Source organism: Microtus pennsylvanicus, chromosome 16 (genome assembly GCF_037038515.1).
Source record: "Microtus pennsylvanicus isolate mMicPen1 chromosome 16, mMicPen1.hap1, whole genome shotgun sequence".
NCBI lineage: Eukaryota > Metazoa > Chordata > Mammalia > Rodentia > Cricetidae > Microtus > Microtus pennsylvanicus.
Window position 1 is genome coordinate 46,347,153 of NC_134594.1, and position 21,932 is coordinate 46,369,084.

The 21,932-nt window shown below is 44.5% G+C and overlaps 1 protein-coding gene across 1 annotated transcript in view; it reads left to right on the forward strand.

Annotated features, from left to right (window-relative positions):
- Nucleotides 1-20,134, forward strand: part of Dchs2 (dachsous cadherin-related 2) — a 202,184-nt gene extending 182,050 nt beyond the window's left edge. The window contains exons 15-20 of the mRNA XM_075950639.1: nt 1,135-1,346; nt 3,283-3,434; nt 10,420-10,550; nt 12,680-12,966; nt 14,372-14,504; nt 16,817-20,134. Of these exons, the coding sequence (XP_075806754.1) occupies nt 1,135-1,346; nt 3,283-3,434; nt 10,420-10,550; nt 12,680-12,966; nt 14,372-14,504; nt 16,817-19,431 (3,530 nt within the window). The 3' untranslated portion in view covers nt 19,432-20,134. The remainder of the gene's footprint in view (nt 1-1,134; nt 1,347-3,282; nt 3,435-10,419; nt 10,551-12,679; nt 12,967-14,371; nt 14,505-16,816) is intronic.
- The last annotated feature ends 1,798 nt before the right edge of the window (nt 20,135-21,932 follow it).

Here is a 21,932-nt window from a genome sequence, read left to right on the forward strand (position 1 = left end):
ATTAAAAGCGCTCATCACAGTCACTCTTACTGCCCATCACGAGACGCCCCAAGTGAGAGTCACAGTATATCTGTATACCCCATACTGTCAAGAGGGATTGGTCACACTGTGTATTGTCAAGCAGTGCGGGTTGTGAAAGTAATCAGTCAAATCTGGTGTCAAAATGACAGTGCGTTTCTGTCATTTTAAAGTAGGTAGTAGAAGGGATGGAGGAAGAGATAGCACATACAGTGCGTTTCTGTCATTTTAAAGTAGGTAGTAGAAGGGATGGAGGAAGAGATGGCACATACATGGACGTACATATGCACAGTAACGTTCTTATACAGAGTCTACATTCCTTCAGAATCGCAATGCATGTGCCTTCGTGTACCGGGAAATCCCCGTTTCTAGCCTTCTTCATGGCTCTCTTCTGACCTGTCCTAATATCACGCCATCCCACAACAGACAGACACAGTAGAAATCACACAGAGGAATTTCTTATTTGGGGCAAGAACTTGAGCTGTGACATCGTCCCCCAAGGTCGGTTTCTGTAACCTGGTTCTGTATTTTCTATGAGGGTATAGAAGTACTGAGTACTGAATGCCATGAGCCAGGTACTGGGAATATGGTGCTCAAGGGTCAGGGAGCAGTGCTTACTGTTTAGTCCACAACCAAGGAAAAGGAGCCAGACTGGAGCAGGTAGGCAGAGAATATGCAGTCGTCCAAACACAGAAGAAGGCTCAAGATGGATGCATCCTCGCCTGAGACAGGGAAGTGGAAATTGACAAGCAAGTCTGAGGTAGGGACAGGCCTGAACCAGCGTATCCCTGTCAGTGAGAGCCGCTCACCTTTCTCACACTGCGGAAATCCACTGACTGGTTCTATGCAGGGGAACGGCAGCTTCCTTATAGTTCAGGTCCCCCAGTGAGTGAATGAATAGAAATGTTTAAAATGTAGATGAACGTAAATATTAAGAGAAAAAGATGATTTAAGAGAAAACTCCAAGGCTATAGACAGCTTCCTATCAGAGTTGGAAATGAAATGTGAAAATATCCACAGATCCCAACTTTTTCCATAATGGCCCTGGTCAGAACACATGAGTTAATATAACATCATCATTTATCTTTAATATTTCCACCTTGGGAATAAAACCAGGAGAACTCACTGTAGAAGAGCCGAAATTCCTTGATTTTGAAGTCAGGAGCGAGGCACAGCTCATCATTCTCGCCGAGAGCGATGGGCACAGAGCCTTCACCACAGTAGCGGTTTCCATCCAGGATGTGAATGATCATGCCCCACGCTTCACACAAAGTGTGTACCGAGCATCAGTCTCTGAAGGCCAGCTCTACAATGCTCGTGTCATACAGGTAACAGAAAGTGTGTGTGCATGTGTGTGCATGTGTGTGCATGTGTGTGTGTATCAATCAATGTATGTCAGAGTACCTATGACTTATTACCAAGAAGCAATCCAATTTTCTCAATCTCCAGGATATGTTCCATGTTTTTTGGGTTGATGAGTCCTTAGACTGCAGAAAGTCTGATTTTCTTTGTTCACGCTTCTTCATTGATCCTGTGCTCAGTTCTCAGCCGCTGGCTTCTCCAGGGACTCCTGGAGCACTAGCAAAGACTCTGGAGGTCACAAAACTGTCCTGAATCCCAAGTGAAGACAGAGGCTCAGTGGAGCTCTTTCCCATGATGGTGACAGCGCAGGCTGAGGCTCCCAGAGTCACTTCTGTTCCTGTGTTTGCTAGGGTGCTGTTGCTCTGACACCTGCTATGGGGAAGTTACCCCAGCGACGCTGTGTTGCCATCACGTTAATGTGCTGAGACCCTCCTGGAGAGTCTGCTCTCTGTAAGATGTTCAAATACACAACCCCAGGGACACAACGGACTTCTTTCTTCTTGCTTGGAAACCAATACCTGATGATGGTCCTCAGCATCCTCTGAGAACTTGCAGAAGTTTGAAGACTGAGCTTAGAAATAATTAGGAATAAAACTGGGGAATCAATAATAGGAGACCAAGAGATGACAAGGGATGCAAGCTGGTGCAGAGTCACAGTAGATACAGAAAGCAAAAATTAAGACAATTTACTAATTCAACATCTTGTTAAAACCTTGACTCCAGTGATACAACAGGTTTAGTGTTTGAAAGTCAGCCCAGAAGACCCTGTGATATATCTCTATGGGAAGTGATGCAGACCTCTATTCCTTTCTTAGCGCTACTTTGAAAACTCATCAAATAAACCATTGGGATAATTTATTGGCAGTAATCTAGGATTTGATTCACTTTTCAAAATTCCCTTGAGTTAAAACTTCATTATAATACAAAAAAGTTTCTTGTTGACCTATTTTATAGACAATTCATCAATCAATAAGAGGGGAACGAGGACTGGGGAATGGCTCATTGGAGAGAGCCCTTGCTGTGTAGGCCTGAGAGCTGGAGCTCAAGTCCCCAGGCGGCCTGTCAAGGCAGACAGGTGTGGCAGCTGTCCCATCCTCAGAAGGGGAAGGCAGGGCCTTCATGGGGCAACCAGGCAAGCGGACTCGCTAGACTAGCTGACTCGGTGGACTCCAGGCTAAGGAGAGATTCTGCCTGAAGAAGTAAATGAAGACATCTAATGTCGACCTCTGGTCCCCCCACACATGCAAATGCAAAAATCAAAAGTGAGGAAGAAAGCTCAGGGGAAGAATCGCCATTCAGTGTATGGAGTTTCCTGTAATTCGTGCCCTTTCTCGAGCCAGTGTGAACCCATGGCAGAACTAGAGCTTTCAGTCAGGCATATTAGGAGTCTCCAGAAAACTCGCCAGTTGCACACTTATAGCTTGAGACGTGTGAGTGACATCTGGAACTCTTTCAGATGAATGTGAGAACATTTTCTGTCCCATTATCCAGACCGCTAAAGTCAAAGGCAAGTGTCAGCTGTCTGTTGGCATGACTCAAAGCCAGCGCTTCTCGACCTGTAGGTCCCGACCCCTTTGGGGGTTGAATGACCCTTTCACAGGGGTTGCCTAAGACCACCAGGAAATAGAGAAATTTGCATTATAGTTTATAACAGGTACCAAATTGCAGTTATAAAGTTTATATCAACAAAACTAATCTTGTGGTTGGGGACCACCACTGCATGAGGGACTGAATTAAAGGGTTGCAGCAGCTTTAAGAAGGTTGAGAACCGCTGTGCTAAGCATTGTTTTTTTTTCAATGTATTTGATAATCTGTATTCTTTCCTAATGCATTTCTCTGAGAAGCAGGCTTGGATCACATTACAGGTTGAATCTTTTCTAATGGGAAACTGATTTCTCACAGGTGTTTGCTACTGACTCGGATGGTGGATTGAACAGCTTGATTGAGTATTCCATCGTCTCCGGCAACCAAGCAGAAGCCTTCCAGATCGATGCGCTGAGCGGGGTGATAACAACAGATTCTATCTTGGATTACGAGTCCACCCACTCATACAGGTGCGTTCAAGTTTCTCTCTCATTGGAGAGTTCATCCTTTGCTTTGTCCCGACAAATCCTTTGGTACCCTCCAGTCGACCTCCAGGCTCATTCCAGCAGTCTGAGCAATTATTTCCTGTTTTGAAAATGCGACTGGACTAGGTCGCAAACTTGATGCATCCTTGTAAGAACCGAGGAAGCGAGTTTCAAAAGACAGCATTGGTGCCGTGCCTAGAGTGGAAATGCCCTCTGCAAAGTCTGTGTCACCGTTCCACAGAGTAGAAAAGAATTGCATGCCTTTTTGTAATCCTTCATTCTTTTTGTGTGTGAAGAGCACAGCCTTGTCACCAGGGCCCTTGTTGTGGCTTGCTCTAGCAGAGGGACCTTATTGAAAGCTGACATTGCCGTTAAAGATTGTGGTCTCGAGTCTGAGGGATGCCAGCCTTCACAAAAGGCATCTCTGCTGCGGGCCTGTTCACTGACTGTAGGACTCAGGGTTGGTAAAGTCCAGACTCCCATACAGATTCTTTCAGCATGTAACTCAATAAAGCCAAGGATTCTGAGAAACCCCAAGTGGCCACAAGTGGGTATTCCTCAAAGAATGGTGGCACAGCCCTTGAACAGAACACCCGGGAACCGATTTCTAAACCCAGGTCAGCGACAGGGCAGGGATCGAGGGCCTCTTATTCAAAGAATCGAAATGAAAGTCGACATGGTTGCAAAAGTACCCAGGCAAGCTTATTTAAAGCAAAGCAGTAGAAAAGGCCAGAATACAGCCAAAGGGATGGCTCAGTGGTTAAGAGAACAGGCTGTTCTTGCAGAAAACCTGGGTTCCTTTCCCAGCCCTCCGATGGAAACTCATCTGTAACTCATGGGGGAGAAGCCCCCCCCCCCCCCATGAAGGAAGGTCTCAAGGGCCCTGACTGTTGTTGAGAGCTTCTTCTTATGGGGTTTAAGAGAAAGAAGGCTGCGTGGCGGTTCATATCGTCTTACAGCCTCTGAGGAAGCAGTGAGCATGCAAATGGGGCACACACATGCAGGAAAAATATCCACACAAATAAAACAAATAATTTAAAAAATAAGAGGGCTAGAGAGATGGCTCAGAGGTTAGGAGTACTAATGGCTTTTGGGAATTGAACCCAAATCCTCTGGAAGAGACATTAGTACTCTTGAATTGAATGGGTTCAATTCCCAGCATCTGTGTGGTACTTCACAACCGTCTGTAACTCCGGGAACCAAGGTCCTCACGTAGACACACATACTGGCAGAACACTAATGCACATAAAAACTAATTAATTGATTTATTAAAAGAGGAAAAGGGCAGAATGCATTGCACAGGAGAAGCGCCCCTCCCCCCCATGAAGGAAGGTCTCAAGGGCCCTGACTGTTGTTGAGAGCTTCTTCTTATGGGGTTTAAGAGAAAGAAGGCTTTGGTTTCTAAAGGGGCATAGCAAGGGTAAATCTCAGCTTTGATTGATAAATTAGATCCTATAACATTTATGGCCTGTGCATACCCATTCCCATGGCACATCTGATTTGACTCCTATGCACACCCAGTCAAGCATAGCATTAGGTGGTCAGTAGCCGATTCTCCCTTAAAGTGTAGAGGAGACACAGTTGTGCCTTTTGGAACAAGCTCCCCAAACCAGTTCAGGCTGGATCAGCCCTTCAAATCGTACACTGTGAGTATGTCTGTATAGATACTGGGTGAGCTCGTCTGTTGTGGGGGAAGACAAAGATAGTCTAGAGATGGATGTATGTGTAGCCCAGCGCAGGTGTGTGTGTCGGGGGGGAGCAAGGTTGCTGGACATGTGTGTTTGGAGAGGGGTGTGTGTCGGGGGGGAGCAAGGTTGCTGGACATGTGTGTTTGGAGAGGGGTGTGGGGGGGGAGGAGCAAGGTTGCTGGACATGTGTGTTTGGAGAGGGGTGTGTGTGGGGGGAGGAGCAAGGTTGCTGGACATGTGTGTTTGGAGAGGGGTGGGTGTGTGTGGGGGGGGAGCAAGGTTGCTGAACATGTGTGTTTGGAGAGGGGTGTGGGGGGGGGGAGGAGCAAGGTTGCTGGACATGTGTGTTTGGAGAGGGGTGTGCGGGGGGGAGGAGCAAGGTTGCTGGACATGTGTGTTTGGAGAGGGGTGTGTGTGTCAGGGGGGAGCAAGGTTGCTGGACATGTGTGTTTGGAGAGGGGTGTGTGTGGGGGGGAGGAGCAAGGTTGCTGGACATGTGTGTTTGGAGAGGGGTGTGCGGGGGGGAGGAGCAAGGTTGCTGGACATGTGTGTTTGGAGAGGGGGGTGTGGGGGGGGAGGAGCAAGGTTGCTGAACATGTGTGTTTGGAGAGGGGTGTGTGTGTAGAGGAGCTAGGCTGCCAAGTGCATGATTGAAACAGAAGCATGCACACAGACAGCACACCAAGAACAGGACAGATTACTGAAGTATTCCCTGTGCTTTCCGGCCTCGAGCGTATGTAGGAAATAACAAGGAGCACCCTAGTGTTTATGCAGCATGACCATCTGAGAATAGGAACATGCTCCTATTTAAAACACTTCTCACAAGCTCTTAGTATTGCTTGTCTTCAGAGAGACATTTATCAGCGTTGTGGTAAAAGGAAGTTTGTCTTTCTTGTTTATGTTTGGTTTACAGTGTAATAGTATCTTTGTGGTTTTTCCCTCCAAAAGCCTTAAACGTGTGTTATAATAGTTGCTCCTTATCTGTGATGGGTGTGTTCTGAGGTTCTCACTCAAGACTTGTAACTTACTATTGAGTTATTATTATTATCACTTTGTTTCTAAATGCCACTCAGTATTGCCATACAGTACCAGAGTTAATCTCTCTTTCCTAGTTTTGTGCCCTGGGGGCTCCTTTGTATCACTAACCTGTGTTCTGAAGGAGCTAATAATTAACTCAAGAATTACCCGAACAGAACACCGCTCTATAGCAGGTGATTGAGATGGCTAGTAAGTTAATAACGGTCGGGTGATACATACAGCTGGACAGAAAAGCAGCTGACATTCTGGGGAGGAAAGAGTACAGTCCTGGGAAGTGTCACCAACATAGTAAAAAATGTAACTATTTAAAACTTATGGCTTGTTTATTTCTAGAATTTTCCATTAATACTTTTGGATGGTGGTTGGCCATGAATAATTAAAATGTTGAAAAAAAGGTAAAACATGGATGCAGGGTATGGCTACTGTGTTTCATTTAATTCTTGTAACCCTCTCATAAGGAAATTAAGGCAGGTATTTTATGGATTAACAGTGCAAGTTACAACGGGTGGCTTATTCTGGGCTGCAATACTATTTGAGGATCAAATTTAGTGCTTCTGAACCTCAGGTACACAGTTTCTGCCACATGAGCTACAGAATTAAGGAAAAAATAAGTACAAAACACTGTTTCAGTATTCCAGAGGACTTTCGTTTTCATGAGGAAAATACAATGTATTTGTGTGGTCAAACACTGAAGGCTAGGTTGAGTGAAATACGTTAGTGCGAGGATTGGATTAATTAACCACCCGAAAACCCTTTCCTTTCTGAAAGGCTGATTAAGTGTCTTGTTGTTTTTGTGATTTACTATATTTCAAAATATTGCTTCAGCAGTATTTTTAAAAGTTTAAAAAATCTCATCCTAACTTAGCAGTTAGGAAATTGTTTTGTAATATTTTAATGTAATTGCTAAAATTATTATGCTTAATGTATAATTATTCTTCTCTTGCTTCATTGCTGCCACAGTAATTTAAAGCACGGAGAACTTCCCCTCCACAGGTGGCTCGAGTGTTCTCTCACTGATCACAGAGTCTGCAGTAATTTCAGAGATACGATAATCTGGATGTCCCGGGAACTAAGAACTTTCCGATTGTGAAGGTTTTCTGTCACAGAGTTCTTACTCAATGCAGCTTAGTTAGCAATTAAACCAAACGGTTTTTAACTTTTTCCTATTTGCGTCATGTTCCCAACATTTAAATTAGTCCTAATATTTAAAAAGGCCTTTCTCCAACTCCCCATGAATAAATTAACTCCAAACTGTGAGAAGCAAAAGCCAAGAGTTGACTGCCCCTCCTCTGCCATAGAAGTAAATTCCCAGGGCCCTTGTATATCTGCAAAGGCCATCAATCATATATACACCTATGTGTGCTTATGCATGCCTGTGTGTGCATGTGTGTGTGTAATGGTATAGAGGTTAAAAAATATCTTTCTGACTTTGAAAGGCATTGCTGTGTTATGTTCTGAAATCTGTTTGATTCTGAAGCCTTGTGCAACCTCTGTTGTATGCTATTTTCTCCTTTCTCTATCGAACAGTTTGGGATTCTCTTTTTGCTTATCATTATATTGTTTTTAATTTTGGACACTAATTTTTACGTGCGTGAGTGAGCGTGTTTGCTGTGTGTACACGTGCCATTGCATGAGAGTGGAGCTGAGAGGACCACTTGTGTAGCGGGTTTTCCCTCTCTACCTTATGGGTCCGAGGGACTGAACTCAGCTCGTCAGGATTGCTGCCAAAGGTTTTTTCTCGCCGAGCCATTTCAGTCCTCATAGTCTTTAATGGGGTCTCTTTTTGAACTGGATACGTTATTATTGAGTGAGGGACCCTTCCTTTCTCTCCTCAGACATGGTCTCATTGTGTGTTTCTTCCCTTTGCCCATTTATTTCCTTGTTTATCTCAATTATTATTTTAGTTTGGTGTTTGCCACTTTGGGTTGTTGATATGGATCCTATTGGATGAATGTTCAGTAGACGCTGGCCCCTTTGAGGTGTTAGACGACTTCTTGTTTTGTTTGTTGGCTAACTTTTGTTTTACTTCTCAAACGCATCAAACAAGACACTGAAAAGGATTAAAGATCATGGAAGAAAGACTTCGTGTAAGATAGACAGGAACATATGAATGCGCGCGCACACACACACATGAATCTATTTAATACATATTTATAATGCAAAGCAAGTAATAAAGCAAGCATATTTAATAGATGGAGTGAAGGTCATTTTTAGTGTTATGTCTTTGGCTATCTTCTAATCTCTGGCCTCCTCCCACACACTTTCCTGTATCCACCATGGCATCTTGTATCTTCTCATCTCTTCTGCTTCCAACGTGTTCCCCATTTTGTGGTTTAGCCTTGGGGACTTGTGTATTTTTAAATGTCCTAGCTGTCCTCTCAGTGGAAGTCAGGGAAGAGGAGACAGACCTGAGACACCATTTAACCATCCCTTACCAGAAATCCTAACATTTTTTATATCCATTTCTGGTATTAGCTGATACTTTCATTTTTCAAAAAGTTTCAGAAGGAACAGAAAATTCTCAGTAGACATATGAGATAAAGTGGAAAGAAAACTTTTTCGATATCTTCTGCCAAGAATGTCAGTATTTTAAGGAAATGAAGCGAGATCTAATCTGGTCAAATGCCTCGTTTGAAGTGGACTATGGTGAGAGAAGCCTCCCACGCTGGGAGAACAGGAAAAAGACGTTCTGGTCGCAGGACGCCCAACACTTAGAGAAAAAAATGAAAAAAAAAACCCTGTGATGATGAGCTCTGTATATACAGCATGCGGAGGAAGGGGCCTGTTAGGGGGAGCACAGGTTCTGAGTTCAGCAAGACCTGAGGTTGAATTCTGACTTTACCATTTACTAACCTCTAACCATGGGAAAAACTTCAGAAACTTTCATCAACCTTCATTAAAGAAAGTATTAAAGTAAGCCATCCACCTGTTTTATACGAACTTGTAGAAGGTCAATCATCAGAAAGATAACTCTTATGGCAGAAAAATGTGCACTGTGCTGTGGTCATGAAAGGCTTTCCAGATCTCATGAGAGTCGAGGGACTTTACAGGAGATGTGAGCGTCAAGAGGGCATTGGAGTATAAAGAATGTCCTTAAGAAGGAGATGCAAGGGATGTTTAAATCGCTGTTCAGGATTTCAGACTACTAATTGTTTTAATTAGGTGCCTGTGGGACAGGGAGAGAGGCTGAGAGCCGGTGCCTGCGGAGGCCAAATGGTATCAGAGGTGGTTGTGAGCCACAAGTTGTGAGTGTTGGGAACTGAACTTGGACCTTCTGGAAGGGACGTTTACACTGTTAGCTTCCCCACACCATCTCTCAAGCCCTAAGGATGCAAACCATCAACAGCATTTCGGGTAAACGGGTCCAGAGACTGGCTAGCACAGGTACATGCTTCTCTATGTTTAGTACAGGAAATCGCATACATTTCTGGATTTAGTACTAAACATCTCAAGTCCCAACTTGTCTAGGCTTCACTGGTCATGAAAACATTGAATTTTCCGTGTTCTGGGAAACCCTTAGGTCCTAGATTTCAGCAGGGTATTTGATCACCTGAGACTCTGATGATAGGGACAAAATAGATCAAACACGAATCCAAGGGACACTGAGGAGATCAGCTGACCAAGCTTGCAACTAGAGGATGCTTGAAAAGTGTGAGAGAAAGGGAGTAGTTGAGGCCAGCAGCAATTGCTCTAGCTTGGGTGGTATTCCCTGTAGCCCCAGCCCAGTGAGATTAAATCGCATTGTGTGAGTTCCTTCAGAACCCACCAGTTTCTCTGCAGTCTGAGCACATCATGAACAGTCACTCCTTCACCATGGCAGCAAGCTCTCCCAAGTCTGTAGTGTTTGAAACTTGGATCTGAAATCTATCCATTTCTAGCCATCATTTTGACGGCATGTTTTGATGGTCCAACTAGATGGGAATAGGTAGCAATCCCCCTGCAGTAGATGGGCACAAGCGTGGGTGCCTGTACTGCTTAGATTATTCCTAGTAGGATTTCAAAGTCTGTCTCTAAGAAATTATGTGGCAGTCTGCTGGCGTTGGTTCCCAAAGCTTGTCAAAAATACATACGTCTCAAGCTACCATTCTTGTGAGATGAATTGTAAAAGATGCCGTTTAGAAAAGGCCATGGGAGAAATAAAAGCCAGTGAATTCACATAAAAAAATTAAACTAGATTTGATATTTATGTGTTTTTTATACTTCCTAGATGGCTCATAACGTTCCTTGATTCTTTTCCAAAACAGCTTGATTGTGCAGGCCGCAGACAGAGGGGTGCCCAGGCTCTCTGCTACGACTCTCGTCGAGATACAGGTGATTGACATAAACGACAACGCCCCGGTCTTTCTCCCCTCAGAAGCGATAGAGATTGCAGAAAGTAAGTGTGCCAGTTTGGAACCAACTTCTAATTAATGTGTGCATTTTATTTTACAACCGGATGTTGCACTAAGCATTGGTTCCTCTACAGCCGGGCAAGCCAGATCATTTTCCCTTTATTTTATTGACTACACAATGCAAGTTCATAAGGAAAATATCAAACATCATGAGAGGTAAATCATAAAACTCGAATTTGCATTTAGATGGGCTTGAGACTGAGTCCCTCACCTCCGTCGTTCTTTACAGTGTGCTCATGTGCAGAGGAAAATTCCTGAGACACTGAATGTACTCCAGACAGAAGCCTTTGTTGCTGCTGTAAGAATCTCTTGACCTTTGCTGTTAGACCCACGCTTCGTTGGTCTTGGAAGGATGCTCATGGCAATAGCTAAGTTAACAGGATAAGGTGCAGAGTCAAAACGTTCCCTAACATAACCTAGCCTTCAGCACGAGCACCACACCACTGGTTGAGACTGAATACAATGGGTTTCGTGCTGGACTGACTGAGTCATTTGATGGCAATGACTCCATAGTCTGGGAACCCAAAGTTGTCCCTTGGTGAATGACCGAACTAGTAAAGTCAACTTATCTCTCTATAGACAAAGTTGGACATGGTGGTGACCTCTGTCTCTCTGCTTTCTCTTTTCCTACCAAAGCCACTCCTGAAACAGTTTGAACATCTTACTGTCTTTGCCCTCTAAACAAACTGTAGAAACCTCTACATACAGGGATATCTATAAGTGTTCCTCTCTGTGAACAAAACATATTTCAGATTTATTGCTCACTTTTGATATCTTCATTTGATTTAATGGCCGTGTCCTGTTCCTGGACACATAAATGGATGTTAAAATACATCAACATGACTGGTGTGAATCTATCATGAGAACAAATTACATGAATTGAAATCTACTGAATGGGCTAAGAGCTTAGTACTACCAAGAATTCTTCCCCAGGAGTGAAGAGTGAAAATTATGTATCCCATATGCAATGGAACAATTCTGAATGTCTTGGAAGAGACTTTCCACCTGCACTAGACTCTTGGAAATGAAGTTCCTTTCACCAGTGGGTTAGGTAGGGAACCCAGTGGCGTGTGAGACACTGAGCAGGTCATGTGTTCAGGGAGGGCTTTTTCGTGAGTAATAGTGCACTAGTAAGTAGTAAATTCACTACCCTTGGAATACTTTGTTTTCCCTTAGCCCTGGGAATTTGAATTTTGAGAAATTTAAAGCAATGTCTGTCATTATCAAACAAATATGTTTCTTTCTTTCCTCCCCCCCGCAGAGAGTAAGTACTAAATCTTGCATCTGTACCTAAATATTTTTATTCAGCTCTGTCCTGCTTACAAAGTTAATTATTTGAATAAATTCTTTGAATAATGTCTTTCTTCCTCCCTACACTCTTGAGAATGTCTATTCAGTGGTGTGGGACAATGGTCTGTATTCTGTCAATTGTATTTTAAATAAACACTGATTGGCCAGTAGCCAGGCAGGAAGTATAGGTGGGATAACCAGACAGGAAGTAGAAGTGGGTCAATGAGAACAGGAGAATTCTGGGAAAAAAGGAAGCCCATTCCTCCGTAGTTTTGGCCCAGCCTCAGAAGAAGCAAGATGTGACTGCCTCGCCAAATAAGGTACCAAGCCACGTGGCTAACACAGGCAGGAAAAATGGGCTAATATAAGTTGTAAGAGTTAATAAGAAGCCTGAGCTAATGAGCCAATCAGCTTATAACTAATGTAGACCTCTGTGTGATTTATTTGGGACTTAACGATTGCGGGAACTGGGTAGGATAGAAAACTCAGTCAACACTGTGTGCCACACAGTAAAGCATTCAGAATGGCTTCTGAATCTGGAATTGTGCTGTAAGCATACAGTGGAAAACTGTAATATAAATCTGGAGTATAGCCTGCTTCCTCAATTTTCTCCTCTGTGGTAGATTTTTCACTTTTATTGGACTGGTAAATTCTTCTGTGTTTTGATTTAGCCTGTAATGAGCTTTACATGAGAAATCATGCCAGAAAAACAAAAAAGAAAATCATTTTAGATTTAAAATGAAAATACTTGGGTTGCATGATTGAAGCAATGTCTTTTGATGATGAATTTAATGGAAGCTGACATTGGTCCTGATGATTGCAGATTCTTTGCCTGGTGTAATCGTGGCTCGGGTATCCGTTCATGATGCGGATTTGAATCCAGCTTTCACCTTCAGTTTTGTCAAAGGGAGCAACTCCGGAGCCAAGTTTGCTATCGATCGGGGCACAGGAACCGTAGTGCTGGCGCAAACACTGGATTTTGAAGAGGTTGCTGAATACGAACTGATCATCCGCGTTTCTGATTCAGGGCACCACACAGAGGGGTCCCTTATCATCCGTGTGCTGGATGTCAATGATAACCCTCCAGTGTTTTCTCAAGACATCTATCAGGTAAAGAGATGGAAAACTAGAAAGAATGGGGAATGGGACTGAGAGAGGGCTGAGAAGTTAAAAGCCCTGCCTGTTCTTCCTGAGAACTTGAGTCTCTTCCCAGCACTCATGTGGGAACTCCCAACCTTCTGTAACCCAGATCCAGGGAGTCTGACACCCTCTTTAGAACTCGACAGACACCAGGCATGTGTGGGGGGACAGACTGACATGCAGGCCAAACACCTATACACATAACATAAAATATAATAAGTAATAACAGTGAGTGATGTCAGCCTTCCACCACTGATGATCTGGCCTAGGCTATCAGTCCTCACTGTTGTCATACTGAGTTATTGCTGCAGGCTTTCCTATCATAGTGTAGACTAGAAATCAGCTGGAATTACTTGGCTCATTTATTTCAGTTTACTGAGTGTGCGGACCACCAGCCTTTTGTGTGTTCTCCTTTGTGTGTGTGGAGTTGGAGTTGAGGTGTTCACAACAATTGGAATTGGCCCTGGATTTTCAAGGCCACAGAGAAGATGAGATCGTTTGCAGGATCTGACAAAGTTTTGGACTATCATTCTTTGTATTAACATTTCACACAGATGGTGAGCCAATCCAGGAAGATTTTAGATTTTAGGGCAGATTCTATGCTTAAAGCGGTCAGGACAGAGAATGGAAACGTATCCCAGCACCCTTCAGTGAAGCCAAGGAAAGAAGATGAACATGAGAACTTAACCTAAATAACCATCTTCCATGATGCCTTGCTTGAGGGACATAGTTAATATATCTGATATGAAGTTAGTGATTGCACTACCTTCTGCCACTCAGAAAAAAATCTAGAAATAAAATGTTTCATAGAAAGACCCAGAATGAGTGAAATTAAAATAGTTTTCTGAGCCCAGGGACTATTAACATAATCACTTCTATGTATCAACTTTATACATCAACAGGCTGGTCTGTCTTAGTCATTGTTCTATTGCTGTGAGGATACCCCATGACCACGGCAACACTTATAAAGGAAAAATTTAACTGGGTCTAGCTTACAGGTTTAGACGTTCAGTCTACTCTCATCATGGTGGGACGCACTGGCAGCATGCAGGCAGACATGATGATGGAAAAGGAGCTGAGATTTCTATATCTGGATCCCTAGGCAGCAGGAAGAGGAAGTGTCACACTGGACCTGACCACCAAAAGTGACACTTTGTCCAACAAGGCCACCCCTACACCATCAAGGCCACACCTCCCAGTAGTACCTCTCCCTATGAGCCTATGGGAGTCATTTTCATCAAACCACCACAAGGCCTATGAAAAGCAGATCAGGTAGTTTCTTGAGTCGAAACTAATGGCATGATGTCGGGTTCTGCGGCTACTCCTGAAGATAAGATATTCACAAGCATGATGCCTTTGTCCTTTTTGTCCTCAGGTCACAGTTCCTGAACTAGTACCTGGAGGGTCCTCTGTGCTGACCCTGTCTGCCACAGACATAGAAAGCAGTGAGGACATTTCTTACAGGATCGTCTCATCGTTGGAGGGATTTGCAGTTGATCCCAGGAATGGTGAGTTACTGATGGAGATGTTAGGGCATCATCAGTGACAGCAAAGAAAGGCAGAAGCATCCACTTTGAGTGTTTCTGACGCAGTCTTCCCCGGCTCCTCCCACTCGCTGCGGTTGTGGACACTGCTTTCTTTCTTATCTACAGTGGGAATGGCAGTGGTTGTTCTTCAGATTCTCAGTGGCTAGAACGTGAAGGGTTTGGATTAAACACTACTCAGCACTAAGAAATGCAGAACCCCCCCCCCCAGCACCACCCATAGGGTGACACCCATGTTCATGTGTCCCACCACCAGGGCTTAGGAAGCTGTTCTGTGACTCAGTGAGAATCGAAATAATGTTTAAAAGAATCAACTCATTAATGAGAGTTTCTTAGAAACAGAGTGTAGAAGCTGTTTACCCAGCGCAAAAATATCCAGCAATAGTGCCAAACGCTCAATAGAGATAAGAGTAATTTAAAAACAATTTAGTGTCGGTCTCTACCAAATATGAGCCATTGCAGTGTTCTGCTTCATTTGGTGTCTTCCATGGCCCTTGTATTTTTATCAGAGGGGCATCTGTGCTGTACCATGTACTTAGACAGCAAAGCTCACTCAAAGGTTTAGACAGGGCACAGGGGCCTTAGTAGTGAACAACACTGGATGCTGAACTCAATAAAGAGGGCTAATCAGGAGCATGGTGTCCTAGGGGGCACACTCTGGGGAAGAAAAGGACCAGGGCATCACACTGTGCTCTCAGCTCTGAGCATCGCAGCCTCCTTGTCAACTGAGAGGTGAGTTTAAAATGAGATGTAAAGAAGAATTTAGGTCCAAAGCATCGGAAGACTCATCAGGTCTTGTGATGAGAGAATACAAATGCTACACAACTGTAGGTGTGTGCGTGTGGTGTAAGTGTAAGCATGTTAGGGACATCACTGTCCCTTTTGTCTACACAACTGTAGGTGTGTGCGTGTGGTGTAAGTGTAAGCGTGTTAGGAACATCACTGTCCCTTCTGTCTACACAACTGTAGGTGTGTGCATGTGGTGTAAGTGTAAGCATGTTAGGGACATCACTGTCCCTTTTGTCTACACAACCTTAGGTGTGTGCATGTGGTGTAAGTGTAAGCGTGTTAGGGACGTCACTGTCCCCTTTCTCTCTCAGTCTGTTCTCATCCCATGGGCGTCCATACACTGGTGACTGCTGTCCTGGATCAGCCTGTAACCGTGTGTGATGCAGACCCCTGAGCGTTTCATTCGCAGCAGGACTGAATGGCCTGATGGGTGTTATGCACAAATATTGCCGCAGTGTTGATTAGAATGTTTTAAGTTAGCAATTGCTATCAAGTCCGTCTAGTTCATGTGTGACTGTCAATGACACTTGGCATTTAAACCTCCCCGCTATACATTTAATTTTAGTAATCACACTTAAAAATACTTCAATAAAAATACCATTGTGTACACACTTGTAAATGTCATGTATTTAGCAAAATAAAAGATGTTTGATATATTATATCATTAAGGAAAATGCCACTTGTTGAATTAACTCCTGATCTTGAGAAAAGATATCTTTATTATTAAGCCCTCCGCATTAACATTACACTGCTCTTTTTTGGCTGGAATTATTCCCCGAGTGTTCTGAGGCAGCGAGCGTGTGGTGTGTGCATGTGTGTTTGTGTATATGTGTGTGTATGTGTGTGTATGTGTTTCTGTGTGATGGTGTGTGTTTATGTGGTGTGTGTGTTTGCATGTGGTGTGTATGTGCGTGTGTGTGTTTCTGTGCAAAGGTGTGTGTTTCTGTGGCGTGTGTGTTTGCATGTGGTATGTGTATGTGTTGCCAAGCACACTTGAGTGCTTGAATATACCAGCCATTTCATTTTCATTTTGTTTGAGAGAAGGACTCATTGTCTAGTCTCAAACTCTCAATCCTCCTGCCTCAACCTTCCAAGTGCCAAGATTATAGGCATGCACTACCTTATCCAGCTCAGAATAGTGACCTTATGCAAGAATATTTCTGTACATATAGATAATGGGGTAAAATAAAAATATATGAGACAAAAGTGTACTTTCTTTTAAAAAATAATCAAACAATTTACTATACAGAGATAAAATCCAGGAAAAATGTGGCAAAGGCAGTCTCAAGGAGCACATTTAATTGTAACTTGTGATTAGCTTTGAAACTTTTATATAAATATAATAATTTTGAAATCCATTTGCGCTGTTTGTAACGTCACACGTCCAGCAAGGAGCAGTGCGCATGTTCACACGCACCAAGCGTCTGCTGGCTCAGGAGATCCTGAGCAGTGAGTCCACAGCTTTGATTCATGCTCTCATTTTGCAGGCACTGTGTTTACTACGGGTTCTCCACTGCTTCTGCATAAAATATCAACGCTTCGACTTCTCGTTGAAGCCAGTGATGGTGGAACTCCCTCGCTGAGGGCTCTGACGCTCGTGGAGATAGAAATACAAGACGTGAACGGCTTTGCTCCCGAGTTTACGGCGGGGCACTACAATCTCAGCTTGAGGGAGGATGTGCCCACTGGAAGCACCCTCATGACGTTTACAACCCTTGACCGTGACTACACTTTTGAAAACACACACACTGAGTATTCCATCATCAATGGCGACTTAGACAACTCCTTCCACATTGAAACCAGCCCCCTTCCTTCGGAATATCCCCATCAGCAGGGCGGGGCTCTGGTGTTGCTTCGTGCTCTGGACAGAGAAGCCAGGGCCAGCCACAAGCTTGTCATTCTGGCCTCTGACCACGGCTGCCCTCCTCTGAGTTCCACAACTGTTGTAGCAATAGAAGTCATGGATGTCAATGACAACGCGCCCACCTTCAGTAGCCGGCAGTACCGTGCCCACGTCAAGGAAAGCACCCCTGTCGGGAGTCACATCATTGTGGTGTCGGCACAGGACCAGGACATGGGCTCCCATGCGGAAATCAGCTATGACATCATCTCTGGAAACGAGAAGGGACACTTTTACTTAGAAGAGAGAACTGGGGTTCTTTATTTGGTGAAACCTCTGGATTACGAGGAGACGATAACATTCACTTTAACGGTCCAAGCTGCTGATGCAGACGAGACACATGTTTCTTTCGCTGCTGTGCGTATCAGTGTGTTAGACGACAATGACCACGCCCCTCGGTTTATGTCCTCCACCCTGACCTGCGCCGCTCCTGAAAACCTGCCTGCTCCCTCGGTCGTGTGCTCTGTCTGTGCCCTGGATTTTGACGCCGGGCCTTATGGAGAAGTGACGTACTCTATTTCCTCACCCTGCCTTGTCACACATGGGATGCACCCCTATCAGGATGTCTTTGTCATTGACCCTTTAACGGGGGACATTCGAGCTGAGCAGACGCTGGACTACGAGAGTGTTGCCAAGTACTGCCTCGTCGTTCAGGCCAAAGACAGAGGTGGCGCCGCAGCTTCCCTGGAGGTCTGGGTGGAAGTCGAAGGGATGGATGAGTTTGAACCCATCTTTACTCAAGACCAGTACTTTTTCAGTCTCCCCGAGGAAGGCCCAGGACAGCAGCTGATTGGCAGAGTGGAAGCCTCAGATGCCGACGACGGCGACGACGGGGTCGTCCTTTACTCCCTTGGAACTCCATCCCCTCTCTTTTCAGTAAACAAAACGAACGGCAATATTTACTGGACTGGAGCCCCTTTCCTAATCAGCAGTCAGCTCAGCAAAGAAGACATGCTGGAAGTGAGAATAACTGCCCACAGCCTCAAGCCCAGCTCCAAGTCCGCATCCTGCACTGTGTTTGTGAATATCTCTTTGCCATCTGAAGGGCATCACAGAGCAGTGTTTGCCCACAGTTTCTCCATCAGTCTTGTGGCCTCCTTTTTAGTGTTCCTCTTGCTTGTCTGCACTCTACTCGGATTGATTTTAAGACATAAGCCCAACAACCCACTGCCCAGTTATGAGGAGAAGACACTGTCATCCCCACAGGATGATCCCCGATTGACAGGGGCTCCAGGCAAGCTCCAGGCTGGGCAGCAGACCCTGGAGTATGGGGACATGGCGGGATCTGGTGGAGCTATGCCTGCTGAATGGTTGAACCTAATGAATGCCATGGAGAAAGACATCCTCCACCTGTGCAGGCGTTCACATTCCAGCGGCCACTGCTCTGTGGATGCAGAGACCGCAGAAGATAAAGAAATCCAGAGGATAAACGAGCAGCCTTACAGAAAGGACTCAGATTCTGTACTGAGTGACCAGGGGTCCAGGGTGCCAGACTCGGGCATCCCCAGGGACTCTGATCAGCTTTCTTGCTTGTCAGGAGAGACAGATGTGATGGCCGGGACTGAGGTGATGGAAGTCAGTCACGTGTTTGAGGGAGGAGAGGAAGGGGAAGGCTGTGAGGAGATCTATGTTCAAAATAACGGATTATTCCAGAAAAGAGAGGCCAAAGCAGATGTTTTGGCTGATGATAGCAGGAAAGAGTCCGCCTCTTCAGTCAGTCAGGAAGGAAGGTATGCATCTCTTTCCACTCAGGCAGTCCCTGCTGGTGGTGCCAGAGACAGCTGCGCCTGGGATTACTTCCTCAGTTGGGAACCCAAGTTCCAGCACCTCGCCTCGGTGTTTAACGACCTTGCCAGACTAAAGGACGAACATTTGCAGATGCTTGGTGTTCCAAAAGACACATCTTTTGTTTTCCCGCCCCCTTTGATAACAGCGGTAGCACAGCCCGGGATTAAGGCGGTCCCCCCGCGAATGCCAGCCATCACACTGGGTCAGGCTCTTCATAAACTCCCCCGCTCGCCCCTTCCCTACTATGACGATTCTCTATCAGAAGCCATGTTGCCCAGCTTCTCGCCATCTCTTTCCCTACTGACGGTGCAGACTCCCGCCAGGTCACCAGCCTTGCCAGGTGGAGAATCTGTAGGAACCCACGGACGTGGCACATGCCGTGAACTGAAAGCTGACGATGAAGTCCAAGTGTAGCGAGGTTGTGGTGTTGACTCCCAGCTCATTCAGCACTCGGCAGAGACAGACAAAAAGACACAAGCAAGTCTGGCAGGAGGGGTTCGCGCTTACCCAGCATCGGGGAATCTCGCCCGTTTCAGTTTCTCGAAATTCCTCCCGCCTTAATGAGAAGTTATTTAGTCTTTTAGACTTTTTGGGTTGCTCTCAGGACACACATTTATGGACATTAACTAGTCTGTTTTGTTATTCCTGTGTTTTGTTATTTGTTTTAATGTTTAAAATTTATGATTTGAGTATTCATCAGAAATTATGACTGGAATTTTTCATAACTCTGGGTTGATATGGCCCAATAAGAATTCTTGATTAAACGAAGCAGAAAGGACATTTTCCATGTACGGCTGAAATGAACAGGATGATGCTTAGGCCAGAGACATGCTATCTCGGCCTTTCTACAAAACGATACCCCCTCCACTGTTCTGTCCAGATAAGAGACTTTGAAGATTAATTTATCGAAATTATTTCATTTTATTTTCTTCGACATATAGAAACTTTGTGTATGATATAATTTATCTAGTCAACGCCCATTTTTAAGGTTTGTGTAGATGAAATTATGTTACTAGCTAATTATAATTTTCATAGAGTAATTTAGCAGTATATTTTTAAATGAAGTTTTTTTATATATGAAAGTTTCTGCTATTAAAGTTAAGGGTGGGTGTCCGAAGTCTTTCTTCCATTTACTTATCATCACTTTGTTGTTACCTGGGACAGTTCCGCAACAGGGTACAAAATATTCTGCTCTACACGGTTCCTGTGTCAGAAGCCCATCTGATCCACTCAGAAAATTACCTAGACACATTAAAGACTTCACACGGGTGCTTACATGAAGTGCCACACCCTGCTCTCTGACAGACCAACGGGGCATCAGAGATGCCTTTCCCTGCTAGGAGGATCCACAAGTCATCCTCCCATGGGATGGGGACAGGGTAGGAGGACCACAGCCAGGCTTTGGTATCGCCTTCTGGGAATTCCAGTGAGAAGTCGCAAATGCGTCTGGGTTATTTTCTCGGTAGATCAGGTGGACTTTCACTCTGGAAGTAGTTCTTTTATAGATTGTTTCCATGGATACCACCTGTGGAACTAGGTGAGGCATTGCATTTGCTTAAAACCGTTGCAGGTGCAGTTTGATATCTGGTTGAGTAGGCTAGCAGTTCAGTGGCTGCCAGTGCTGATAGAATATAAGAATATATCTTCTTGCTGACTCAAATGCAGAGAGTGTGTCTAAACCACATTAGGAACCAGTAAGTGTGATGACCATGAAGGATTTGGATAAGCTGGAATTCCAGGGAAGTCACATGTAGGCCATTTAAATATTATAGCACTGATTCATGTCTCTCCTTATCTCTGGGGCATCTGAAGTAGAAATTTAATGACTTTTGCTAAAAGACAAAAGAAATCCACAAAACTGTAATTATTTCACTGTGCCAATGGGTTTTCTCTTGACTGTTTTCAGCAGAGCGTGTTTGGTCATAGGAATGCACTCATAGTGTTTTCATTGCTAATTACATGTGAAAGCTTTGCTTTGTAGCAGAATTTATATGTTAACCATGAATGCCTTGTTTTTTAAATGGGTTATCCACTCAGGCTTTTGTAGAAAAAGGGTTACCCATCTAACCTTTCACTAAGTTTTTCACCTTTGATTTATTACTGAACATGATTCTGTGGGTGTTTCCCCCCTTGCTATTTCATATGACAAAACGTATGTGGATCTCCGTAACAACATTTAGCAGATCTTTAATTGATGACTTCATTAATCCCATTGCTAGCACCGCCGCACCACGGAGTGACTGCCACAGTCCAGTGGAGGGCAAGACGTGAAGATGGTGGGGAAGAGCCTCCTCAGGCATCCATGTTGGCCCTTTAAACCAGAGTGCTCTTTCCTAAGTAAACAAATACAACTTCAGCTGTCTTCCTTCAAGTCGAGTATTAAGCTCCCTCATCTGTTCCGTGTTACTTTGCTGATCTCCACACCGACTTTGGCACTCGGGAGGGGGTACAGAACTTGTTAGTGGAAAATCATATTAAGCCCCAAATTCATAAGCTATAAAATAAAAGACAGTTGTCTCTTGTGGAATTTTTGGCTGCCTGAAATTCTGGACTTTCTTGTTGGCAGCCTTAAAAATCCTGGTGTAAATCAGTACCAAATGGATGTCAAGATTCTACATCCCACAAGTAATCATTGGATCAGCTTCCAGAACGGATTCCTGGGCAAATATAGGGGGAAATGCTGTGTCTTTAGGGAATTGCTCATTTCACTGTTTTTAAGAAGATCGAAATGTGTTACTCACTACCGGCAGCCCTCATATATGGATGTTTAGCTCGATATGTATGCGTCTCCAACAGGGGCAGGACCTGTTTCCCCACACCTTTGTCCCCGACTTCTCCATGTTGTTTTCTAGAAGCGCCAGAGGTGAAAGTTAACTATTAGCTCATCATTTCCAACACGGCTGCTTTTGTTTCCT